The sequence below is a fragment of the Chelmon rostratus genome, chromosome 21 (genome assembly GCF_017976325.1).
Source record: "Chelmon rostratus isolate fCheRos1 chromosome 21, fCheRos1.pri, whole genome shotgun sequence".
NCBI classification, from domain to species: domain Eukaryota; kingdom Metazoa; phylum Chordata; class Actinopteri; order Chaetodontiformes; family Chaetodontidae; genus Chelmon; species Chelmon rostratus.
In genome coordinates this window covers 3,642,121-3,660,369 of record NC_055678.1, presented here as the reverse complement: position 1 = coordinate 3,660,369, position 18,249 = coordinate 3,642,121, and the positions used below count along the sequence as shown (strand labels likewise).

Genomic DNA, 18,249 nt, shown 5'->3' with positions numbered 1-18,249 from the left:
ACTTACGTTGTCAATTGTCTGTCTTGAGCTTCATCATAAAATCTGCCGCCACCCTCTTAAAGGAAGCCATTCATAAACTCTTGTCTTTGTCTTGAGAGGTTAAAGTGCTTTCAGTTTGACACACACACATTTAGTCCCATATAAAAAATGCTTTGGCCCGTTAAAATAAATAAGATGGAAGGAATACACGTCTACAGTTAGTTTCAACTCCAGAAACATCCTTATCTTTCCAGACTGGAATAAACTCAGCTGTACAGATTACTTCAGACTTAAAGCAGGTAAATAACTACACACTGTAGGATGCTGGTAAGTTTCCACTGACAGGACAGAGAAAAGCCTGGTGTCTTTTTAAACTTTAGAAAACTCTGCTGGAATATTTACAGTTTTACAAATGTTCAGTTTGGAGAGGAAGTGCTGAGACTTGTGTTCTTGTCAGAAAAGTCCAGATGCACCAAAAATGTACAAAAAAACAGATTCTACTGACTTTTATCTGGTTCAATGTTAGCATCTTACCTTTACATGATAACTGTGTGACGCTAACATGCTAGTGTTAGGTCCTGCTGCTCAGTATGGCTCAGAGCTGAATGTACATTGCATGTTACATCATGCTCAATGTTTCATGCTCACATGCTAACATTAGAGTTAATGTGCTAATGCTATGCTGATATGTTACATTAATGCTAGCTTAACATGTACACATTTCTTTATCAACTTCCATGCTTACAGTTGTCAGCATAGTATGGTGTGTTACCATTAATCTAAGTAGCTACAGCTGAGTCATGCATGAGTTAAGCTAACACTGGACATGACACATTTAGAACGTTAACATTCAAACGACTTTACATGTTAACATTAGTGGTAGCATGTTATCACATTAACAAAGGTGTAACATTTGCATGTCAGCATAAAATATTAAGCATGTAACGGTATCATGTTAGCATTAAAATGGAACGTTCATGTGCTAAAAGTCGTTTCTTGACCGACATAACAAAGCTAACTGCTTCAGACAACCTGACCAGCTTCTGCCATCTGAAAATGAACTGGATGAACATGTCACACACTAATCAAAACATAAGAAACGACAAATCAGATGGACTGGGTAATGGGGTGTATTATCACGCTACAACCAACATGATAAACTCTGAAGCTAAATGCTAAATGAAAAGTATAGACGGGAAAGGAAAAGTGTGTTTGGTGCATCTTTACAAATTTCTTTGTACAATCAACACAATCCTCAAGCCACTTCCTCTCCGCTGAACTTAGAAAAACATAACTTAACATAGAAAAACCTTTTCTCCTCTCAGATAATCACATGAAGAGTTTGGGGGTGGGGGGAGATTTTTGGAGCTTCTGTTTCCTCTCACATGGTTTTGGGAACTTCCTGTTTGCTGAGGAGGACTTCCAGCAGACGGAGTTTAGCCTTCAGCTGTTTGTATTCCTGGTATTCCTCCTTCATCGGTGTACGATCTTCTTTTTGGCAGATTCTGTCAGGAGACACGAGCTTGTATGAGCGTAACCACAGAAGAAACAGAGCAACAAACAACAAAAAAAGAGAAAACTGGCAGCCTGCACTGTGTTTCGTTTCAGAATTATAACTGATCCAGCACTGTGGTCCTCCATTTGGAACCTGCACAACCGTAAATAACTTATTATTAAAGGTGTGCATAATATCTCATTAATAATGACTTAAATGTGCTTTGCAGACTGTCCAGCTGGGGGAAACCCTCAGTATGTTTACTCAGCAGTGCCAGTAGGGGGCAGTACTTCATTAAAGCATTCACATACTCGTCTAGATTCCAGAAGGGGTCCGTCTCTCTTCGTTTGTACATCCTATGAAACTTGGTCAAGTGCAATAATCACAACAAACATGTGGCAGCTCTCGAGGTTACTTCACTCATAGTTGATGCTGGAAAAAAACATCACTATGGTATGCAGTATCTATGGAGGTAAGCCCCACTTCCCTTCTGGAGGGAGTACTCATATTGGCTATTAGATATATTACACAACACGCATTTGCGGGTTACGAAATATTGCTGTTTCTCACCTTCCTGTCTGACGGTAAAACTCGTCCTCAAACTCTCTCAGAGCTTTACGTCTCGTCTTCTTCTCTGCCCTCGTCTCTCGCAGACACTGCAGCAGCTGAGACCTGGTTTGGATGGAGGACAGAGTTTAGTCTACTGAGGTTGGACAGACTGCACAGAGTTACCCCCATTTTTAACCTCACGTTTTAAGGGTTTTTGAACAGTTTTTTTGTCACTGCATAGTAACGTACCACCTTGAATGTTAGCATGTTTGGAATAACATTTAGCCTGCTACAATAGCATGTTAACACTCAAATAGAAGCTAGCATAGCATAGTAACTCTAATGTTAGCATGGCGTTGTACAAGTGGAAGTGTTTAAGCAGAACTTGCAGGTTTTTGTTCAGCAGTCAGAACGTCTGAACCTTCGCTGTAAAAACCAAACATCCAGACCTGGACGCTTCGTGCAGGTTGGCCATGGTGACAGCAGGTTTCTCATGGACGCCTTTCACCTCATCTAACGGGGACACGAAGGCAGGGTCGCTGTCCCGGTCGCTGTCCTCCTCGCCGGCAGCCGCTCGGGTTGGTCTGCGAGGAGGCGGGACAGGAAGTTGACCGACTGTCGTGGAGCTCATCGAGTCTTCATCAGAACCGTCCTCTTCCTCCTGAGACACAGATGGAGTCACGACAACAGGAACTGAGCAGAGAAACAACTCCTCTGCTCTGAGACGTTGACCCAAAGAGCTGCACTACGGAGTTTATCCTCCATATGGTGACTATGGTGAAGGTTTGGTTTAAGAAAAGTGGGGCGATGCAAAGAAGTCTTCTTCAACCACTAAAAAAACGTGAATGCCATTTATTTCCATACGAATATGAACAAAAAACTGATTATAATGATGGAGACTTGACGTTGACATAAGGCTGTTGGACAGACGTCTGTCCTCTACTGCCTCAGCTTTCATTGATGGTCTCATCAGTGGAGTTTTTAAGCCCTGGGTAATGTCTGCAGGGCGTCCACAGATGTTGCTGCCAATTTGATGGATGCTACAATGCTAACAGCAACATATGATGCTGATCTCTTTACAGACCTGATTTTAGTCTGCATTTGTTTACATTCAGTCAAACTGTCTCACTAACAGTCTGCTGAATTAGATGTTAGCAGCTCCTGTTAGCTGCTCCTGTCCAAGGTTTTCATTCTCCACCTCCATCCTGTCTGCTGCTAATGTTAGCGTGCTACTAGTGTAATAGTTGTGTGTGTGTGTGTGTTCTTCTCACTATGGTGGTGATAGTCGGGCTGGCACACAGTAAACGTTTGATCATCTGGTATCTGTCGTAAAGAGGCTTCACCAGGTTCTTCTCCTGTTTGGTTCCCTGAGAGACAGACAGGTAGAGAGACAGACAGACATGAGTTGATTGGTTGAATCAAGGTTCAGGGTTTGAAAGGTTCTACTCTGAATCAGTTCTTTTTCTGTCGATCGACTCAAAAGACTGAACAATTAGTCGTGCACTAAAATAAACAATGAAATAATCAATAATCAATAAACAACATGTACAGTGAAATTCACAGTGTGTTGGCAGTGACAGTGAGTAATGAGATGTTAAAACAGTCAGTGGGTAGTTTGGGTTAGTGACGCTCATCAGGGTGGCGGCTAATTATTATATAAAATTAAAATAAATAAATGAAAAGACCATTATAATGAAATAATCTTTAGTGTATTCAGGGTAAGGAAACATCAGAGATCAGTGTGTCAGCTCATAATGTCAACATGAAGTCAGGGAGCGGAGGACTGTTGTTACTGGAGACAATGAGGACAGTATAGAACAGAAGACCTCTGACAGTCTGTTTAAACTGGACTAAATTTAGTCGAGCACTTAAAGTTTTATAGATTTGTTTGAATATATTAGCTGGACAGATTTCCGTGTGGAGATATTTAAAGATGTTCCCTTCATATTATAACTTTTTCACGTTTGTTCACGCTCCACTCGTCCTTTGTTTGAGGTTTCATTTTTCTGGTCGCGTGCTGTCTGTCAATCCGCCCTCTAGATGGCGCCGTCACTCAACATGAAGCTGCTAAAGACTCACCGGACGACCGTGAAGACTCTCAAAGTACAGCAGACATTTCTGCAGCGTGATCTTCTCCAACACCATCTGAGCCTGAGTCATCTCCTGCACACAGACACACACACACACACACACACACACACACAGACACACAGTATTCTGTCAGTGGAAAAAAGTACAAACACACACTAGAAGAAGAAGAAGGTGAATAAAATGAGTTTGGTGGGGGATGCATCAGTGTTGCATTCTGGGATGTATCAACCTTCATGTTGTCTGGCAGGCCCAGAGTTTGTCTCTTCTCTCTCAGTCGTCTGAACAGAGACTCCACCGTTTCCTCCAGAGTGGGTTTGTGTTCTGATGCCCCCTGCTGGCCGGAGGAGTGCCTGCAGGACACAGTTACTGTACACAGACTGATGGACCAATGGCCTGAATCACAGAGTCGATGTGGAGGGACATGCTGGTCTTACCTGCAGATGTTTTCTGGACCGTCCTGCTCCTGCGACTCAAACACTGACTGTCTGAGTCTCAGCTCTGCAGAAGACAGACAGCCACAACAGTATGTAAGTACTTTTACTTTAATACTTGAAGTACATTGTCCTCATTAAAATTTTAAAAACCTCCCAAATCCACTTGGACAAGCAGCTGAATTGTACATTCTAAATCATTTGGTTGTTTGTATCTCTGCTGCTGCAGGACAGATTATCACTGGAACTCTGATCTGTGAACAGTTCAGACACATCGACACGTCCGGCCAATGTTTTTACCTTTGAGCTGTTTGCGAGCTTTTGCCAGTTCGCTCATCACTCGGATCATCTCGGGGTTGGAGTATTTATCGTTGTAGGACGGCTGACAAACAGAAGAAAACCATCAACATTGTTTCTGCACAGCAACAAGTAAAAACTGGACTCAAGTGAGCGAAATGGCTGAAGTAAGACGCTTTAACAAGTGTGAGGTAGCTGCAGCTAGCCTCAGCTAACACTAAAGCTAAGTTTAATTATTGATCTTGTCCTCGTTGTTATCTGTGATGAACTGATGTTTTGGTTATTCAGCTTAATTGAATGGAGGACGCAGCTGAATCATTTCATGGTGGAGAACTTCTGCTAAAGGCAGCTAGCTTAGCATAAAGGTAGCTATTTCAGCAGATCTCAACAGTTAATTTGGTGATAAGATACCTTTAAATCACAAGAAAATCAAGTAAATACCCCAAAATAATCTGAGATTGAAACAATAATAATAATAAAGCTTTAAACCTTAGGACCTGTCTTTATGAAACAGCCCCTTTGGGTCCTGGATTTGATAATGGACTGGAGTCCTGCTCCCTGCTGTGTTTACCTTGTAGTTCATCTCTTGCTCAAACTGATCCTCGAACCTGCGGACCTTCTTCTTCAGGGTCTGAATCTGTCTGCTGAGGAAGGGGACGGAGGAGGGACACTCGTCCTCAGAGGACTCCGGCCTGTCCCGACCCCGACACCTGGACACAAGACACAGACAGGCAGATAGAGAGACAGACAGGCAGACAGAGAGACAGACAGGTTGATTTTTCCTGGTCATCTGTTTTGCCTGTGTTATTTTGTACGTTTGGAAATTTTTGGACCTTCACTGGACTTAAAAGGTTTCTGGGTTTAAACAATACACATGTAGAAACAGTCTGTCTCTCAACACTGAGGATGTAAATTTTTAAAAAATGCCTAATAAATACTTAGTTTCATGTTTAAAAGGATCTGTAATTTCCTCAAACAGCTGCTCACTGTAGTTTTTATCAGACAAACTGGGACTACTTTCAGCGGCGGATTAATCCACATTTGGTGCTGTAGTGAGTGTGTGTGGCAGCAGGACGGTGTGTGTGTGACTGAGTCAGAACAAGCTACAGTGTGTGTGTTCATGTTGATGAAGTAACAGTGAGGCTCACTGATGTGTTTTAATGGAGCTGTATGGCTCAGAGGAAGAAGATCAGAATGTGATATACGCAGAACTGTTAGCAGTTAGCAGTTAGCATTCACTGTTGGTTTGAGTCTGAACATGAAGAGAGAAAGAATATGAGCTGATTATTCAAAAGACGACATGAAGGATGGACAAATAAAAATGAGCGTGAGACACAGGAAATAGATTCAGTGTGACTGTTGCCGTCTTTTCTTCAGTAAATAGAGACGGAGGGGACGACGCAGTGAAGTGGAGACATTAAGACCATAAACTGGGTCAGAAACACATTTGAACCCTCAGCTTCAGGCTGTGGGTCAGAAAACAGAAGAGGAAGACGGATGGATTGTATGTGTTAATGCAGCAGACAGACAGAGCTGCACTCTCACAGGCTTTTATCTAAGAAATAACGTAACAGGATGTTTGTGGAGCTGAAAGACGAACAGAAGCGTCACTGAATGTCCACTGAAACGTCTCCACTAATAGAAATCTGTCCTCCTTCACTCAAAAACACGAGTCTGACAGATAACTACTGCTTCGTTTATCGAATAGATGTTTGAGAACCTTAATTTTCTTAAACCTCCACCATCTTCCTCGTGGATTAAAAATACACTACACTGCCAAAAAGACGTGGACACTTGAGTAGTGTAGTCGTACGTGATTCCTGAACGTACCAATAAGTCCTAGGTTAACTCGAAAATGTCCCAAGTCAAGATACCAGTCAAGCAAATAACAAAGTAGTTAATTATGTCACCAGTTCCTAGTCATAGCTAAAAAGTTTCCAGTCTAGTCCCAAACCAGACCAGTAAACAAAGAGACCAAAAAACAGACAGGTAGACAGAAGGGTTAGCAGACAGACAGGTAGACAGACAGGTGAGACTCACAGCATGTACTGCTGGCTGCAGGGTGGTGACGGTGCAGTGTCAGGGTCGGAGTTGAACCTCAGGCTGTGGCTGAGGCTGGAGCAGCGGGGGGAGGGCAGAGGGCTGGGGCCACCCGCCAGCAGCTGGAGGAGAGCTCCAGCTCCACCTTCTCCTCCCCCTCCTCCCTCACTTCCAGGGCTGCTCCTCTGGGGGGAGTAGGGGGAGTGGTGAGGGCTGGGGGGCATTGCTCCGTCAGGGGTCAGGGGCTGCTGGCCAGGGTGGATGGTTGTTAATGGCTGATGTCTGGGAGACAGTGGAGGTCTGGTCAGGACCGTCAGCAGCTCTGCAGACACAAAACATACAGATTCATATTTAAGTAATATTTTAAGTTCCCCATTTAGCATTTTTATTTTCTACTGTATTTCTAAAGAATATTGAATTTTAATAAATGGTTTAGAACTCACTATGATGAAGATATAAGCAGATATAATGATATCTTGAAGTGTTTATTCATGTAAAACCAACAATAAAAACTTCTTCTATGAAGACATACTTACATACAGTACATAAATATAGATTATATAATTACCAAAATGACCTGTGGAAACACCCAAAGGACCAATAGAACCTTCTAAAGGACTACTACAAGAACAGAAAGGACCTCTAGAACCTCTTAAAAAACTACAACATCCACCAAGAAGACCACTACAACCTCCTCAATGACCAACAGAAATACCTAAAGGACATAGAGAAGCTCTTCTAGAGGCTCCTCAGTCCCAGCTTGAACCAACCTGCCGGAACCACCTAAAGGACCACTAAAACTTCCTGAATTTCGACCAGAACCATCCAAAGGTCCTGTACACCTGAAGGACCAATGGAACCTCCCCAGTGATCAACAGAACCACAATGAAAAGCAGCAAAACTGGAGAAGATGTTTTGTCACTGACGCTTGAAAAATACTCAAATTATTAATCGAATATGAAAATTGTTTCATTTTTTTTTACAAATTGATTAATCAGATAATTGTTTCAACTAATTACAACTATTGTTGCTTGTTTTTGTGGAATATAAGGAGTGAATGAAGAAATCTAAAATGTGTAAAAGCAGATTCAGAGGCTGTGTATCAGGGGTCGGGTCTTCAGAGGGAATCAGATCTGGGCTTGTGGAGCTGAGCAGACCTCTGTAGTCCCGACAGCTGCTGGTCCAGATTCAGACACCTTTTCTGTTCCAACTGAAGCACTGATCTCATTACTCGTTGTCTGTGTTCTTATTGACCGACACAGTAAAGATACCGACGGCAGTCCATACGGTCCAGTAACGTGTTCATCAGCGTGTGTGGTAGCTTCAGTCCTTGTGATGACTCTGCTCGTTCTGCACAGCGGGCCACCAGCCATGCTCTGTGTGTGCTGCTATTTATAGAGCAGCATCCAGAGTAAAAACACTGTGCAGCACGTGAGGCTATGTGCTCAGTTATAGTGTCCAAGAATCCCTTCATATAAAGGCTTGTGTCACATGAGCAGCAGAACTCACCAACACCTTTAAACCGAGTAAGACGTGATTAATAGCCTTTAGCAAGCATCGCTAACTAACGTTATTGCTTATTGGCCCTGTGTAGATAATTAAACAGTGGAGGCTGCAGCAGCAACCGCTCGCTGTTCCACCTATCTTCCACTTTTTACATTAAAAAAGAAATTTTTACATAATGCACATGAGTATATACCTAGCTTATGGTTACACTTTCCTAACTATGCAGGCTTAAAGAGAGACTTAACACCCAGTTGTAGCTTTAACACACCCCCACATCACTGATGGTCCAGACTGTGGTTTGTTGGCACTGTTAGCTTAGCGTTAGCTTAGCGAGGCTTCAGCAGAGACAGCAGGGGCAGTGAAGAGAGACAGAACAGCGGATGTGAATCAATACGAGGGAGGATGGAAATCTGCCACCAACACTGGAAACTACTCGCTCACTACTAGTCATAGTAGTAATACTATTTCTGCTGCTCTCAATCATTCCACACTGTCCACGCTGCTGACAGTGTTTTCAAGTAACGTTGTGAATTCATCATAGGACAGGACAGACACAGACTCGACAGGACACTTACTGGACTTTATCTGGAAAAAGAAAATTACTTCTGTTGTTCTGCTGTTAGAGACTGAGACCACAATCAATACATCAATGACTCGTTAACATGTAATATGGTGAAGTCATCAGCAGTGACAGACTGACAGACTGACCGGTAAGATAAGATAAGATAAGATTAACTTTATTTATCCCCAGTCTGAGAAATTTGGGCATTACAGCAGCATTGAAAGCAGTGAGAAGAAAAAAATAGGTGCACAGACAGATAGACAGGTGCATGGACAGACAGGCAGACAGGTGTATGGACAGACAGAGAGACAGGTGCATGGACAGACGGACAGACAGGTGCATGGACAGACAGACAGACAGATAGGTGCATGTACCTGGTGGGCTGTTTTCATCGGCGGGGACGTTGTGGCAGAGAGCCAGCGTCTTCCTCTCCTTCCCTCCAAGCTCCACTGGTCCGCAGGGGCTCTTCTGCTCTTTGCTACCCAGGGCAGGGGGGCTCTCCTCTGGGGACGGACCCAGCGAGGGGCCCCCCTCCACCTCCAGCGCCTGGAGCTTCAGCAGGGAACTTTGCAGGCAGAAGCAGAACATGCCAGACACACTGATCCAGAGATTAACCTGGTCCCAGGAGGAGGCTGGTATGCAGACTTGTAATTCAGATGATAGTCCAGCCTTTAGGATATGAAGGCTGTGAGCTGCTGGTATGGATCAAATATTCCAGATATTAGCCAGATCCCAGCCTCTGAAGCACCACTTGTGGACAGGAGGCACAGACGTTGTAAGTAGCTGGTTCTTTAGAATGGATATTTAAAGACAAGGCTTGTTGTTCAGCATGTAGTCTGTCCCCACAATCCAACAGATGAGGCAGTTACCTCCTATCCATGAATTAGTCAGGTATCATCCAGTAAAACAAGGCATGATGTCTCCTGCTTGACCAGCTCCTCCAGAGATTAGTCAGTTACGCACAATATGCAAGTGAACATTTCAGGAATACAAATATTCTTCCGTCTTCCTTTTGGTTTGTTCTTTCTCTCTTCACTCCAGCGATTAGCCAGTTCACATGATTGGTGGAATTAGGATCCTAAAGCATGCCAGCATGTGACAGTCCAGGAATTAGTCACCTCCGGAGTGACTGAGCTCAGCAGTGAAAGAGGAGCTGAGAGGTTTTGAATTTTCATCCTCTCGTTCTGCACGTTCGCTGATGATGATGATGATGATGATGATGCTGATGCTGCGCTGGTATCCCTCCCCTCTCTCTCTCTCTCGGTCTCCCATTAGTTCTCCACCTCTCTCATCCTCCCGCCTTGGATTACTCATCCTCAGGCTCAGGGAGGAGGGAGGAGGGAGGAGGCAGGATGGAGGGATGGAGAGGAGGAGAGGTGGCGTTTGCTCACTCAACTCTGTCTCCTGAGATGGGTGGGAGAGAGAGAGAGAGGGGCAGAGAGACTTATGAGACACATGGGGATGCCTCTCACTCTCTCTCTCTTTCTGGTCGTGAGGTTTTTCCCGCAGCAGTGGGGGATGGGCTTGTTTCTGGCATCACTGTGTGCGTGTGTTCAGATCTCATTCATAAAAAGGCGAGGAGGAGGAGGAGGAGGAGGTGTAGCTGCGTGCTTCTCTTCTTCACACATCCTCCAGCATTTTAACTCCATAACATCCAGATTTTCAGCCTAAATGTGAGAAGTGTCAAGGACAGTTTATCCATCAAACATGAGAAATCTCATCATGTATCGGCTTTTCCAGGCTCATTTACATACTGACACACCCCCAGGACACCGAATATGGCCAAAGCTTCTTTTTGACAGCTTACAAGCCTTAATGTTGTGGACAACAGCAGCAATTAAGAAAAATGAAAACATTACAGGCACCAAGGTTTAGACCGTGCAGGTCTCTTAGTGTCCTGACAGCAGGTGTGTGCTAAAGCTTCCCATCATGCACCGGGGCAGCAGCATGTAAGTGTTCCTGCATCCTTGTCACTGATCAACAGAGAAAGCGTTCAGACCGTCCCGTCGTATAGATTTGGGGTGTCTCGATGTGTTGTTGATGTTGTTCATGTAATGATCCATAGTCAGACCTGTCCAGAGTCCAGAGTCCAGTACAGGCCTGAGACTGGACTGGTGTCTCACTCTTTACTGGATCCCTTCTAGTTTAATTGAACCAACCGTAAAACTGAGGCAGAGCAACACAGTAGAAAAGTTACATAAATACACTGAACTGTACATTAAATGCTGCCATTTTATAGTACTATGTACTACTACCACTACTACTACTACTAGTACTACTCTACTCTTCTTCTCTCAGCACTGTGTAATATTACTTACAGCCATACGTATCAGTGTCTCTGCCACAGTAAACAATGATGAGGGTTGTTCCTGTTATGTCCTTGTCAGGGACGCATCAGGACGCATTAGCGTTAACACAAATGTCATGTGGTTTCATGCCTCACAGCCCACATCAGAAAGTGGTCTGAGTGATCGGATCTAACGCAACTTTGTGGTCATTCACTCTTATAGTGCCATCCACTCATGATCTGATCACTCAAAGGCGCATGTTGATGTCAGGTGTAAACAGGGTCTACGAGGAGCCACCTCTTTGTGATCTTGTTGTAAGTCAGCTGGTGGGAAGGCGGTCCTGCAGCTGCTGAGTCTGAGTCTGGGACCAGAACTGAAGCACTTTAATTTTAAACCAGAGAATGACTACAGAGTGTCTCTTTTCAAGACGGGACCTGATAAACAGCTTCTACAAGAGAAAACTAGAGTCTAGCTTATGTTCAGAGCCTCAGTCCAGACGTAGTCCAGTCCAGATCCAGTATTTGAGTCTGTTCTGTTCCATCAGGAGCATGAAGTGGAGTCAGGAGACCACATGTCCTGTGTGACGGCAGGACTCAGAAGCACCTCCTCCCCCTCCTCTTATCTCTCCTCGCCTTGCAGCACATGACACAACAGAAATCCCACAATCCCTTTCAGCTCACACCTGGTCCGATGGAACCAGGACCGGGGCCAAGGGAAGGGATGTTGCTGAGTCCAGTATGGAACACCACGGTGTTCATCAGGATTCAGACTTCAGTCAGGTGTTCTGTTCTGTCTGTTTCTGAGCTGAAAACCTGACCAACATGTGTGAACACCTTCAAATAGCAGAAAGACTTAGATGTTGCAATGTGTTATAATCTGTAACACATCAATTAGGAACGTTACAGAAAAGTCTCGAGTTTAAGTGATATTTGTTTTGGTACCACAGCGCCCCCACCGGCACACCGGCGCAGCTCAGGTGGAGAGTGGTAGTGCAGCACGGGAGACAGTGAGAGGTCCTCCCCGAAAGCAGAAACAAAAAAACGACAAAAAATTCCTAAATTCGGAACAAATTCTGTGACGAGCTGAGGTGGACTAGGTGCCAAAGTCAGGAAGAAAGTTCAGTAACTGTAACTGTTGCTTTCTGTACGTTTCACGTTAATAACAAATGTCCGCGAGACGCCGGTGAACACCTGAACTGACTTTGATTTATGCTTTAACACGTTAGTGAAATATAATAACAGGGTTTTTTTTTCTGGTGATATCCTTAAAATATGACTCACAGTAAATCTGGTCTCTATCTGTTGGCTGATGTGTTTTTCTCGAGTTCCGGACAAGGACAATGTTTGTTAAAGTGTTTGTTCTGTGGTGAAGCACGTGAGTAAAGAGCTCAAGTTTACATAAAAGACGGGGGCAACATCCGGGAGTACCCTTCAAAATAAAAGAAAAATGGCCTCAATTGCTCTTTTTTCTTTACTGTCGGTGATCGAATGAAACTCTATATGAGATGAAGTTTATCTTCAAATGTGCAGGTGGTGCAACTAAAACTTGAAAATGGCTTTTGAATAAGAAACTGTTTAAAATGAGAAGCAGAGCCCAGTTTTTTTTAACAGCTTTTATTTGTTCAACAGATCAAACTGCTTTGGCAAACTTTGTTTTTGTTTGTTTTGTTTTTAACAGTCATGCCCATAAAGCTTTTTTGAACTGAGAGACAGAACGACAGAGTCAGAAAGTTTCTGCAGCTACCATAGCAGCCACTGTAGAAGTAATAATAATAATAATAATAATAATAATAATCTACAAACAGCTGAGACATCATAAAGCACTATATTCCAAGTATATACAAATAAATCAGTGACACTCGAGCTTCATCACACAAATTCATAACCACAAAATATCATCACTAAGAATCAACATGAATATTTGCACATTAATATTTCTTCTTCTGGTCCAAACACATCTTTTTTAATCAGTTTTTACTCATGATTATGGTTTTCATTGTTCACAGCTCAGTGTGTGTACAGTGGTGAAGTTAACATTATTACTTATCACTGGACTAAATTAAGATATTTCACGAGTTTTGTTTTTTTAACTTGGTTTGGTAACTGGGTTTACTGAGAATCAGATCCCTCAGCTACAGACACAATCCCTCACTGGCTTTCCACCAAGACATAGTTCACAGTATCCACGCAAGCTGTTTCCCTGTGCTTCTAGGCTTCATGCTAAGCTAGGCTAATGATGTCCTGACTCCAGCTCTGTACATCTCACTCTCAGAATGGAAGAGACTAAAACTGTTTCCTAAACTGCTGAACTGGTGCTTTAGAGCCCACTCTGTCTGGTCTGTTGGTCTGCTGTTGAGTGTCTGACTGTATTCTGCCCCCTGGTGGTGAAAACTGGACACATCTTCCCAATATTGTCATGCAGAGCTCACAGAAGTCTCATCAATGATCAGTTTACAAAAATATCACAACAAATTCAGACCAATACAAAGGCTTCTTAGCAAAGTGAGACAACTATCGGCTGCTTTTACAAAAGGCCACAAAATATAAATACAATTTGAAATAAAGAGATGAATCACTTTTTTATGGTTAAACTTCTTGTTTGCGGAACAAATACAAACCTCAACGATGGTACTTGTACTTCAACATTTCTACATGTTCTCTTTGTGGTGGAGTTACTGTAAGCATGTGAAATGAGTGACTGCTGATGAAGGTTTTCTTTCTCGTTATTCTTTTCTGACAAACTTTAACCCTGTGTACCCTGCACTCCATCGTACCGCCGGTTTGTTGTTTTCTGCCCTGAAACCTCCTCGAGTCTCACTCTAAAGTTTTCCAGAAATATATTCTGAGTCCTGATAAACTGACTGAACGTCAACATTTTGTTTTTCTCGTCATTCAGCATCGTTCTGATTTGCCACAGAAGCTGATCGAGGCTGCTACAAACATTAATTAATCAACAATCATCATCTGATCAAAGAAATATGTTGACTGAGGAGTCTGAACTGTAGACAGAACAATGAGGTCCATTCAGTCGTTGGTGGATAGAAATTCACATTTCTTTTCTTTTTAAAGACTTCTCGTACATGTTTGCGGTGAAAACGTGGCTGACAGCTCATTGCTGACCGAGGAAGCTATCTCAAATCAAGTAAAATCTGTCTGTGGAGGAAGATCGTGTAATACGACTGAAAGCTATTAAATGGACCCTTTTGGTGACATTGTTCTGTCAGTGTTTTAAGTTTAGTTTTTTTCTGTAAATTGTCTTATAGAACGGTCACAGCTGCAGAAATATCATCTACACTCGTCTCCATTTGTGTGGCCTCCTTCCTCTCTGGCACAAGAAGATGACCTCATTATTCCAAGTCCTGCCCACAATGCTCAGATTGGCTTGTTTTTTTTTTTTTAACAACTGGGAACATTCATAAGTGAACACAACACCAGACCTCTGGATGAGAGAGAGGCAGAGATTCATGGTCTTAAACCATATTATTAAAAAGCAAGTAGATCATGAGCCCAAGACACAAAACAGGATTGATCCTGGAAGTCGCCCGACTTTGAAACACCTTGAAACAAGCATCTCATAAGAAATTCAACCAAGTCGTGCATGTGTCTGTGAGAATAGGGTGTTTGTGCATGTGTGCAAAAATATGTAGGAAGTTTTGGAAATATGTACAAAATATCTTTTCTCATGCTATGATCCAAAGATTCACAACATAACGAATGACAGAAAGGAAAGTTTAAAAGTAGAAATGTTCGTATCATCATCCACAGAGGAGGACCACGACTGCTACACCAAAACCTCTTTCTGTCTTTGGATTTTAAAGTTCCCGAAAATGAAAGGATAAGTGAAGGCATCATGGTGACCTCGAGTTTGTCTGCTCGGTCTTAAGTTCATTTTTCCTTGTGTGGTTTGTGGCGTCTTTTTGTCACTTGGACCACAAATTCATCCTGCAACCATCACTCCTCTAGCCTGCTCCCAGAGAGCCAGACCTGGGTTCAAAGGGGCAGAAAAGCCCCAGACAGCAGATATCACGGGACAGGCAGTGGTAGCAGAAGTATGATCTCCCTTTAAGGAGTCAAAGGTCAAGTGTCAGCCAGTGATCAAGGACACTTGATGGGAGCAGAGGCTTTCCATTGGCTGCAGAATAACAGGGCCGTTGTGTCTAAGACGCCATTGGGAGGTACGTATCTGAGCAGAGTATCTGGAGCCTTTGGCAGCTTCCTTGCCCCTTGGACAAAAATGAGCTGTGGGCCCCATTGAGACCCCAAACTGTTCTGCACAGAGCCCCAGAAACCAACCAGCATCACTACACTGACACATGACCCCAGCCCAGGTTTGTTGTACGTCCATTTCATTGAACACAAACTTAATGAAGCATACGCACCATGTTAGGATAATAACAATGGAAATTTTTGCAAAACTAGCAATTAAATAAATGAGACAGGGCATCACTTGCCCACTTTGCTGGTTTGATAGTCCAGCCTTGTCTGTTCTTCAGGGAAGCACTTTGTGACTACATTTGTCCGGACCCCCTTTGGGAATCACCAGCTTCAGCCTCTGGTGTCTTCACTGATGCCGCCATCAGTAACTGCCATCCAAGCTATCTTTAAGTGTTGCAGCAATATATCGGGGCAAAAAGCAAGGCCTGTACTGTGAGCATGAACGTACGCAAAGTTCAGCTGTAGCCAAACAAGGAATCAGGGTTGTTCCAGGTTCAAAGAAACACTCCTAGGCATCATCTTTTCTGCCCCATGGACACGTTTCGTGGATGAAGCGATGATGTTCCAGAGTTCTGACAGCTATCTAGACTCTGGAGGAGCTACGATCTTTCTCCAGACGTAATCCTCAGAATATGCTTGTACCCCTTTGAACCAGGCATGTGTCATCTTGAAACATCTTGGATGCTTTGCCAACGCTTGAGAGACATGATAAACAACTGGCCCTGGTCTTGAGAAAAGGGGCAAACTGTTGATGTGAACAGGTGGTTTGTCTCATCCTTGGACCACCTCATCTTCCGTGCTCTGGCAGGTCCTGGATTCCTCCAGTTAGAGGGAACAGACTGGACCAGTTTGACCAGCGAGACCTGGTGTCCACTCTTTTTCCATCTGCTGCCTTCTTCACACTCAGTACTCAAATCATTTGGTGACACACTGTGGCTACAAAGCATCGAGGGTCCAAACAGGGTCCAGTTAAAAACAACACAGTCAAAGTCACAGTAAGGAGATTTGAGTAAAAACGTCCTCCAAATGACCCATGAAGGCCATCTTCAATCAGCTCGGCGAGAGGTCGTCCTTTAGCTGTCGGGCGTCCGGCTTTGGGTTTGGATGTGAGCTGGACTAAAAGTCATAGTCCCATCCGGAGTTGTCGTCCGGTGGCGGCTCATCTGTGTCTTCAGGGAAACTGTCAAAGTTACTGGTGTCGGTTGAAGAGGAAACCTGACAGAACAACAGGGAACACGGTCAAACACTTTCAACACCTGCAAACCAAACAAAGTACGTTTTTATAGACTTGCTTGATGACAAACTATCGACATAACAGAAAGTTTCATATCTCGCCTGCAGGGTTGGGTTATATGATGATATACAGTATACCATCCATTCAATTCAAGTACCTATCTATTTAATATCTGGCTGTATTAGCTAATAATAATGTCAACAACTGATGAGGACTGAGTTCAAAAAGAACTGGATTTACATTTCTTTGGTATTTAATTGATGAACTATCTTGCGTTTGAGACAAAGATGGGAAAGAAATTCAACTGATGCCCTCAGCCAGACGCAAACTGGCTATAATAATACCAAGGCCACCTGTTTTACCTTTAAACTCTCTCTTAGTTATGTTAAAAATAATCTTTCAGAACTTCCAAACGCATATCATGGCCTGAATTCAGCGAACAAACTGAGGACACATTACATTCTGTAGAAGACATCGCAGTATATTAAAATAAACTCACATCAGGTGTGATGGGCGGAGTCAGGGTTCCTTTCCTCAGACCCTCCCAGTTGAAACCTTCAAACCACCTGAGCACAGAGAGAGAGATGAGTCGAAGGGCAACACGTGGATGGCCCTTTCACAGACTTTAGCGTAAGCTTGATTTGAAACAGCCAATCAGGCGTCAGCTTCCTCTCAGCTCACTCACTTGTGCTTCTGGATGTCTTTGACTCCGTTTTTCAGGTTTCCAAGTCTCTCTGACGGATTATCTCTGTTGACACAAGCAGTTCTGTGTTAAAGATTTATTCTGGAGCTGAAAACTACTAATAATCAGTGTTGCTCTGGCACACAGCGCCACCTACCTGCAGAGCTTCTTGATGAGGTTGGCGGCGTTCTTGGTGATCTTCTTGGGGAACTCGATCATGTCGATGCCTCGCAGGATGATGTTGTAGGTTTTCATCGGATCTGGACCTGAAAACGGCGGACTGGAGACCACAGAGAGGCTGTAGGACACTGAACAGCAGCAGTTTGACTCGACTGAAGTCTACCGTCCCTCCTCTGTTGTGTCTGTTTGCATCCTCACCTGCCCGTCAGCAGCTCGTACATCAGGATGCCCAGAGACCAGTAGTCTGCGGAGACGTCGTGACCTTTGTTGAGGATGATCTCAGGAGCGACGTACTCCGGCGTTCCGCAGAACGTCCACGTCTTCTTACAGACACCGATCTTCTTGGCGAAACCAAAGTCCACCTGGGAAAAGACAAAAGGGAATGAATGCAATCATGTGAAACTCTTACTGTCCCATCTCAAAAATGTTTAAAACAGAAAATGAAGACAGTCTTTTAATTTTGCTGCTGATACTCCTGATCACCAAAGGGTTGGGGGTTAGGGTTGGGTTTAGGGTTTGACTTTTCCTCTCACACCACCGTCTGGATAAAATCTCCACTGAGACACAAGTCATAATCTAGTTTCAAGACTTTCGTTGTGTCACTTTTGTGCCTCCATGTTGGACGTTTTCTAACACAACAGAGGTTGAGAGGATAATTTCTTAGCCTCGCTTGCTAACAGCAGCACTGATTCCCACTAGAT

At 43.6% G+C, this 18,249-nt stretch overlaps 2 protein-coding genes across 3 annotated transcripts in view; both read right to left on the bottom strand.

Moving 5' to 3' along the window:
* Positions 1-1,360: 1,360 nt before the first annotated feature.
* LOC121625336 (protein FAM13C-like) lies at positions 1,361-9,538 on the bottom strand. The gene is made up of 11 exons (XM_041963418.1): positions 9,325-9,538; positions 6,883-7,204; positions 5,414-5,552; positions 4,846-4,927; positions 4,549-4,612; positions 4,344-4,464; positions 4,103-4,186; positions 3,295-3,390; positions 2,473-2,684; positions 2,045-2,146; positions 1,361-1,484 (listed from the first exon to the last, which is right to left on the bottom strand). The coding sequence occupies exons 1-11, from the start codon at positions 9,536-9,538 to the stop codon at positions 1,361-1,363; spliced, it is 1,560 nt and encodes a 519-aa protein (XP_041819352.1).
* A 6,575-nt stretch (positions 9,539-16,113) lies between these two features.
* The window catches only part of LOC121624547 (cGMP-dependent protein kinase 1-like), a 42,279-nt gene continuing 40,143 nt past the window's right edge, over positions 16,114-18,249 (bottom strand). For both annotated transcript variants that reach the window (XM_041962300.1, XM_041962301.1), the window contains 5 exons: positions 17,747-17,910; positions 17,526-17,648; positions 17,372-17,434; positions 17,186-17,252; positions 16,114-16,667 (listed from right to left, as the gene is read on the bottom strand). In XM_041962300.1, coding sequence (XP_041818234.1) covers positions 16,569-16,667; positions 17,186-17,252; positions 17,372-17,434; positions 17,526-17,648; positions 17,747-17,910 — 516 coding nt within the window. In that variant the 3' untranslated portion in view covers positions 16,114-16,568. The remainder of the gene's footprint in view (positions 16,668-17,185; positions 17,253-17,371; positions 17,435-17,525; positions 17,649-17,746; positions 17,911-18,249) is intronic.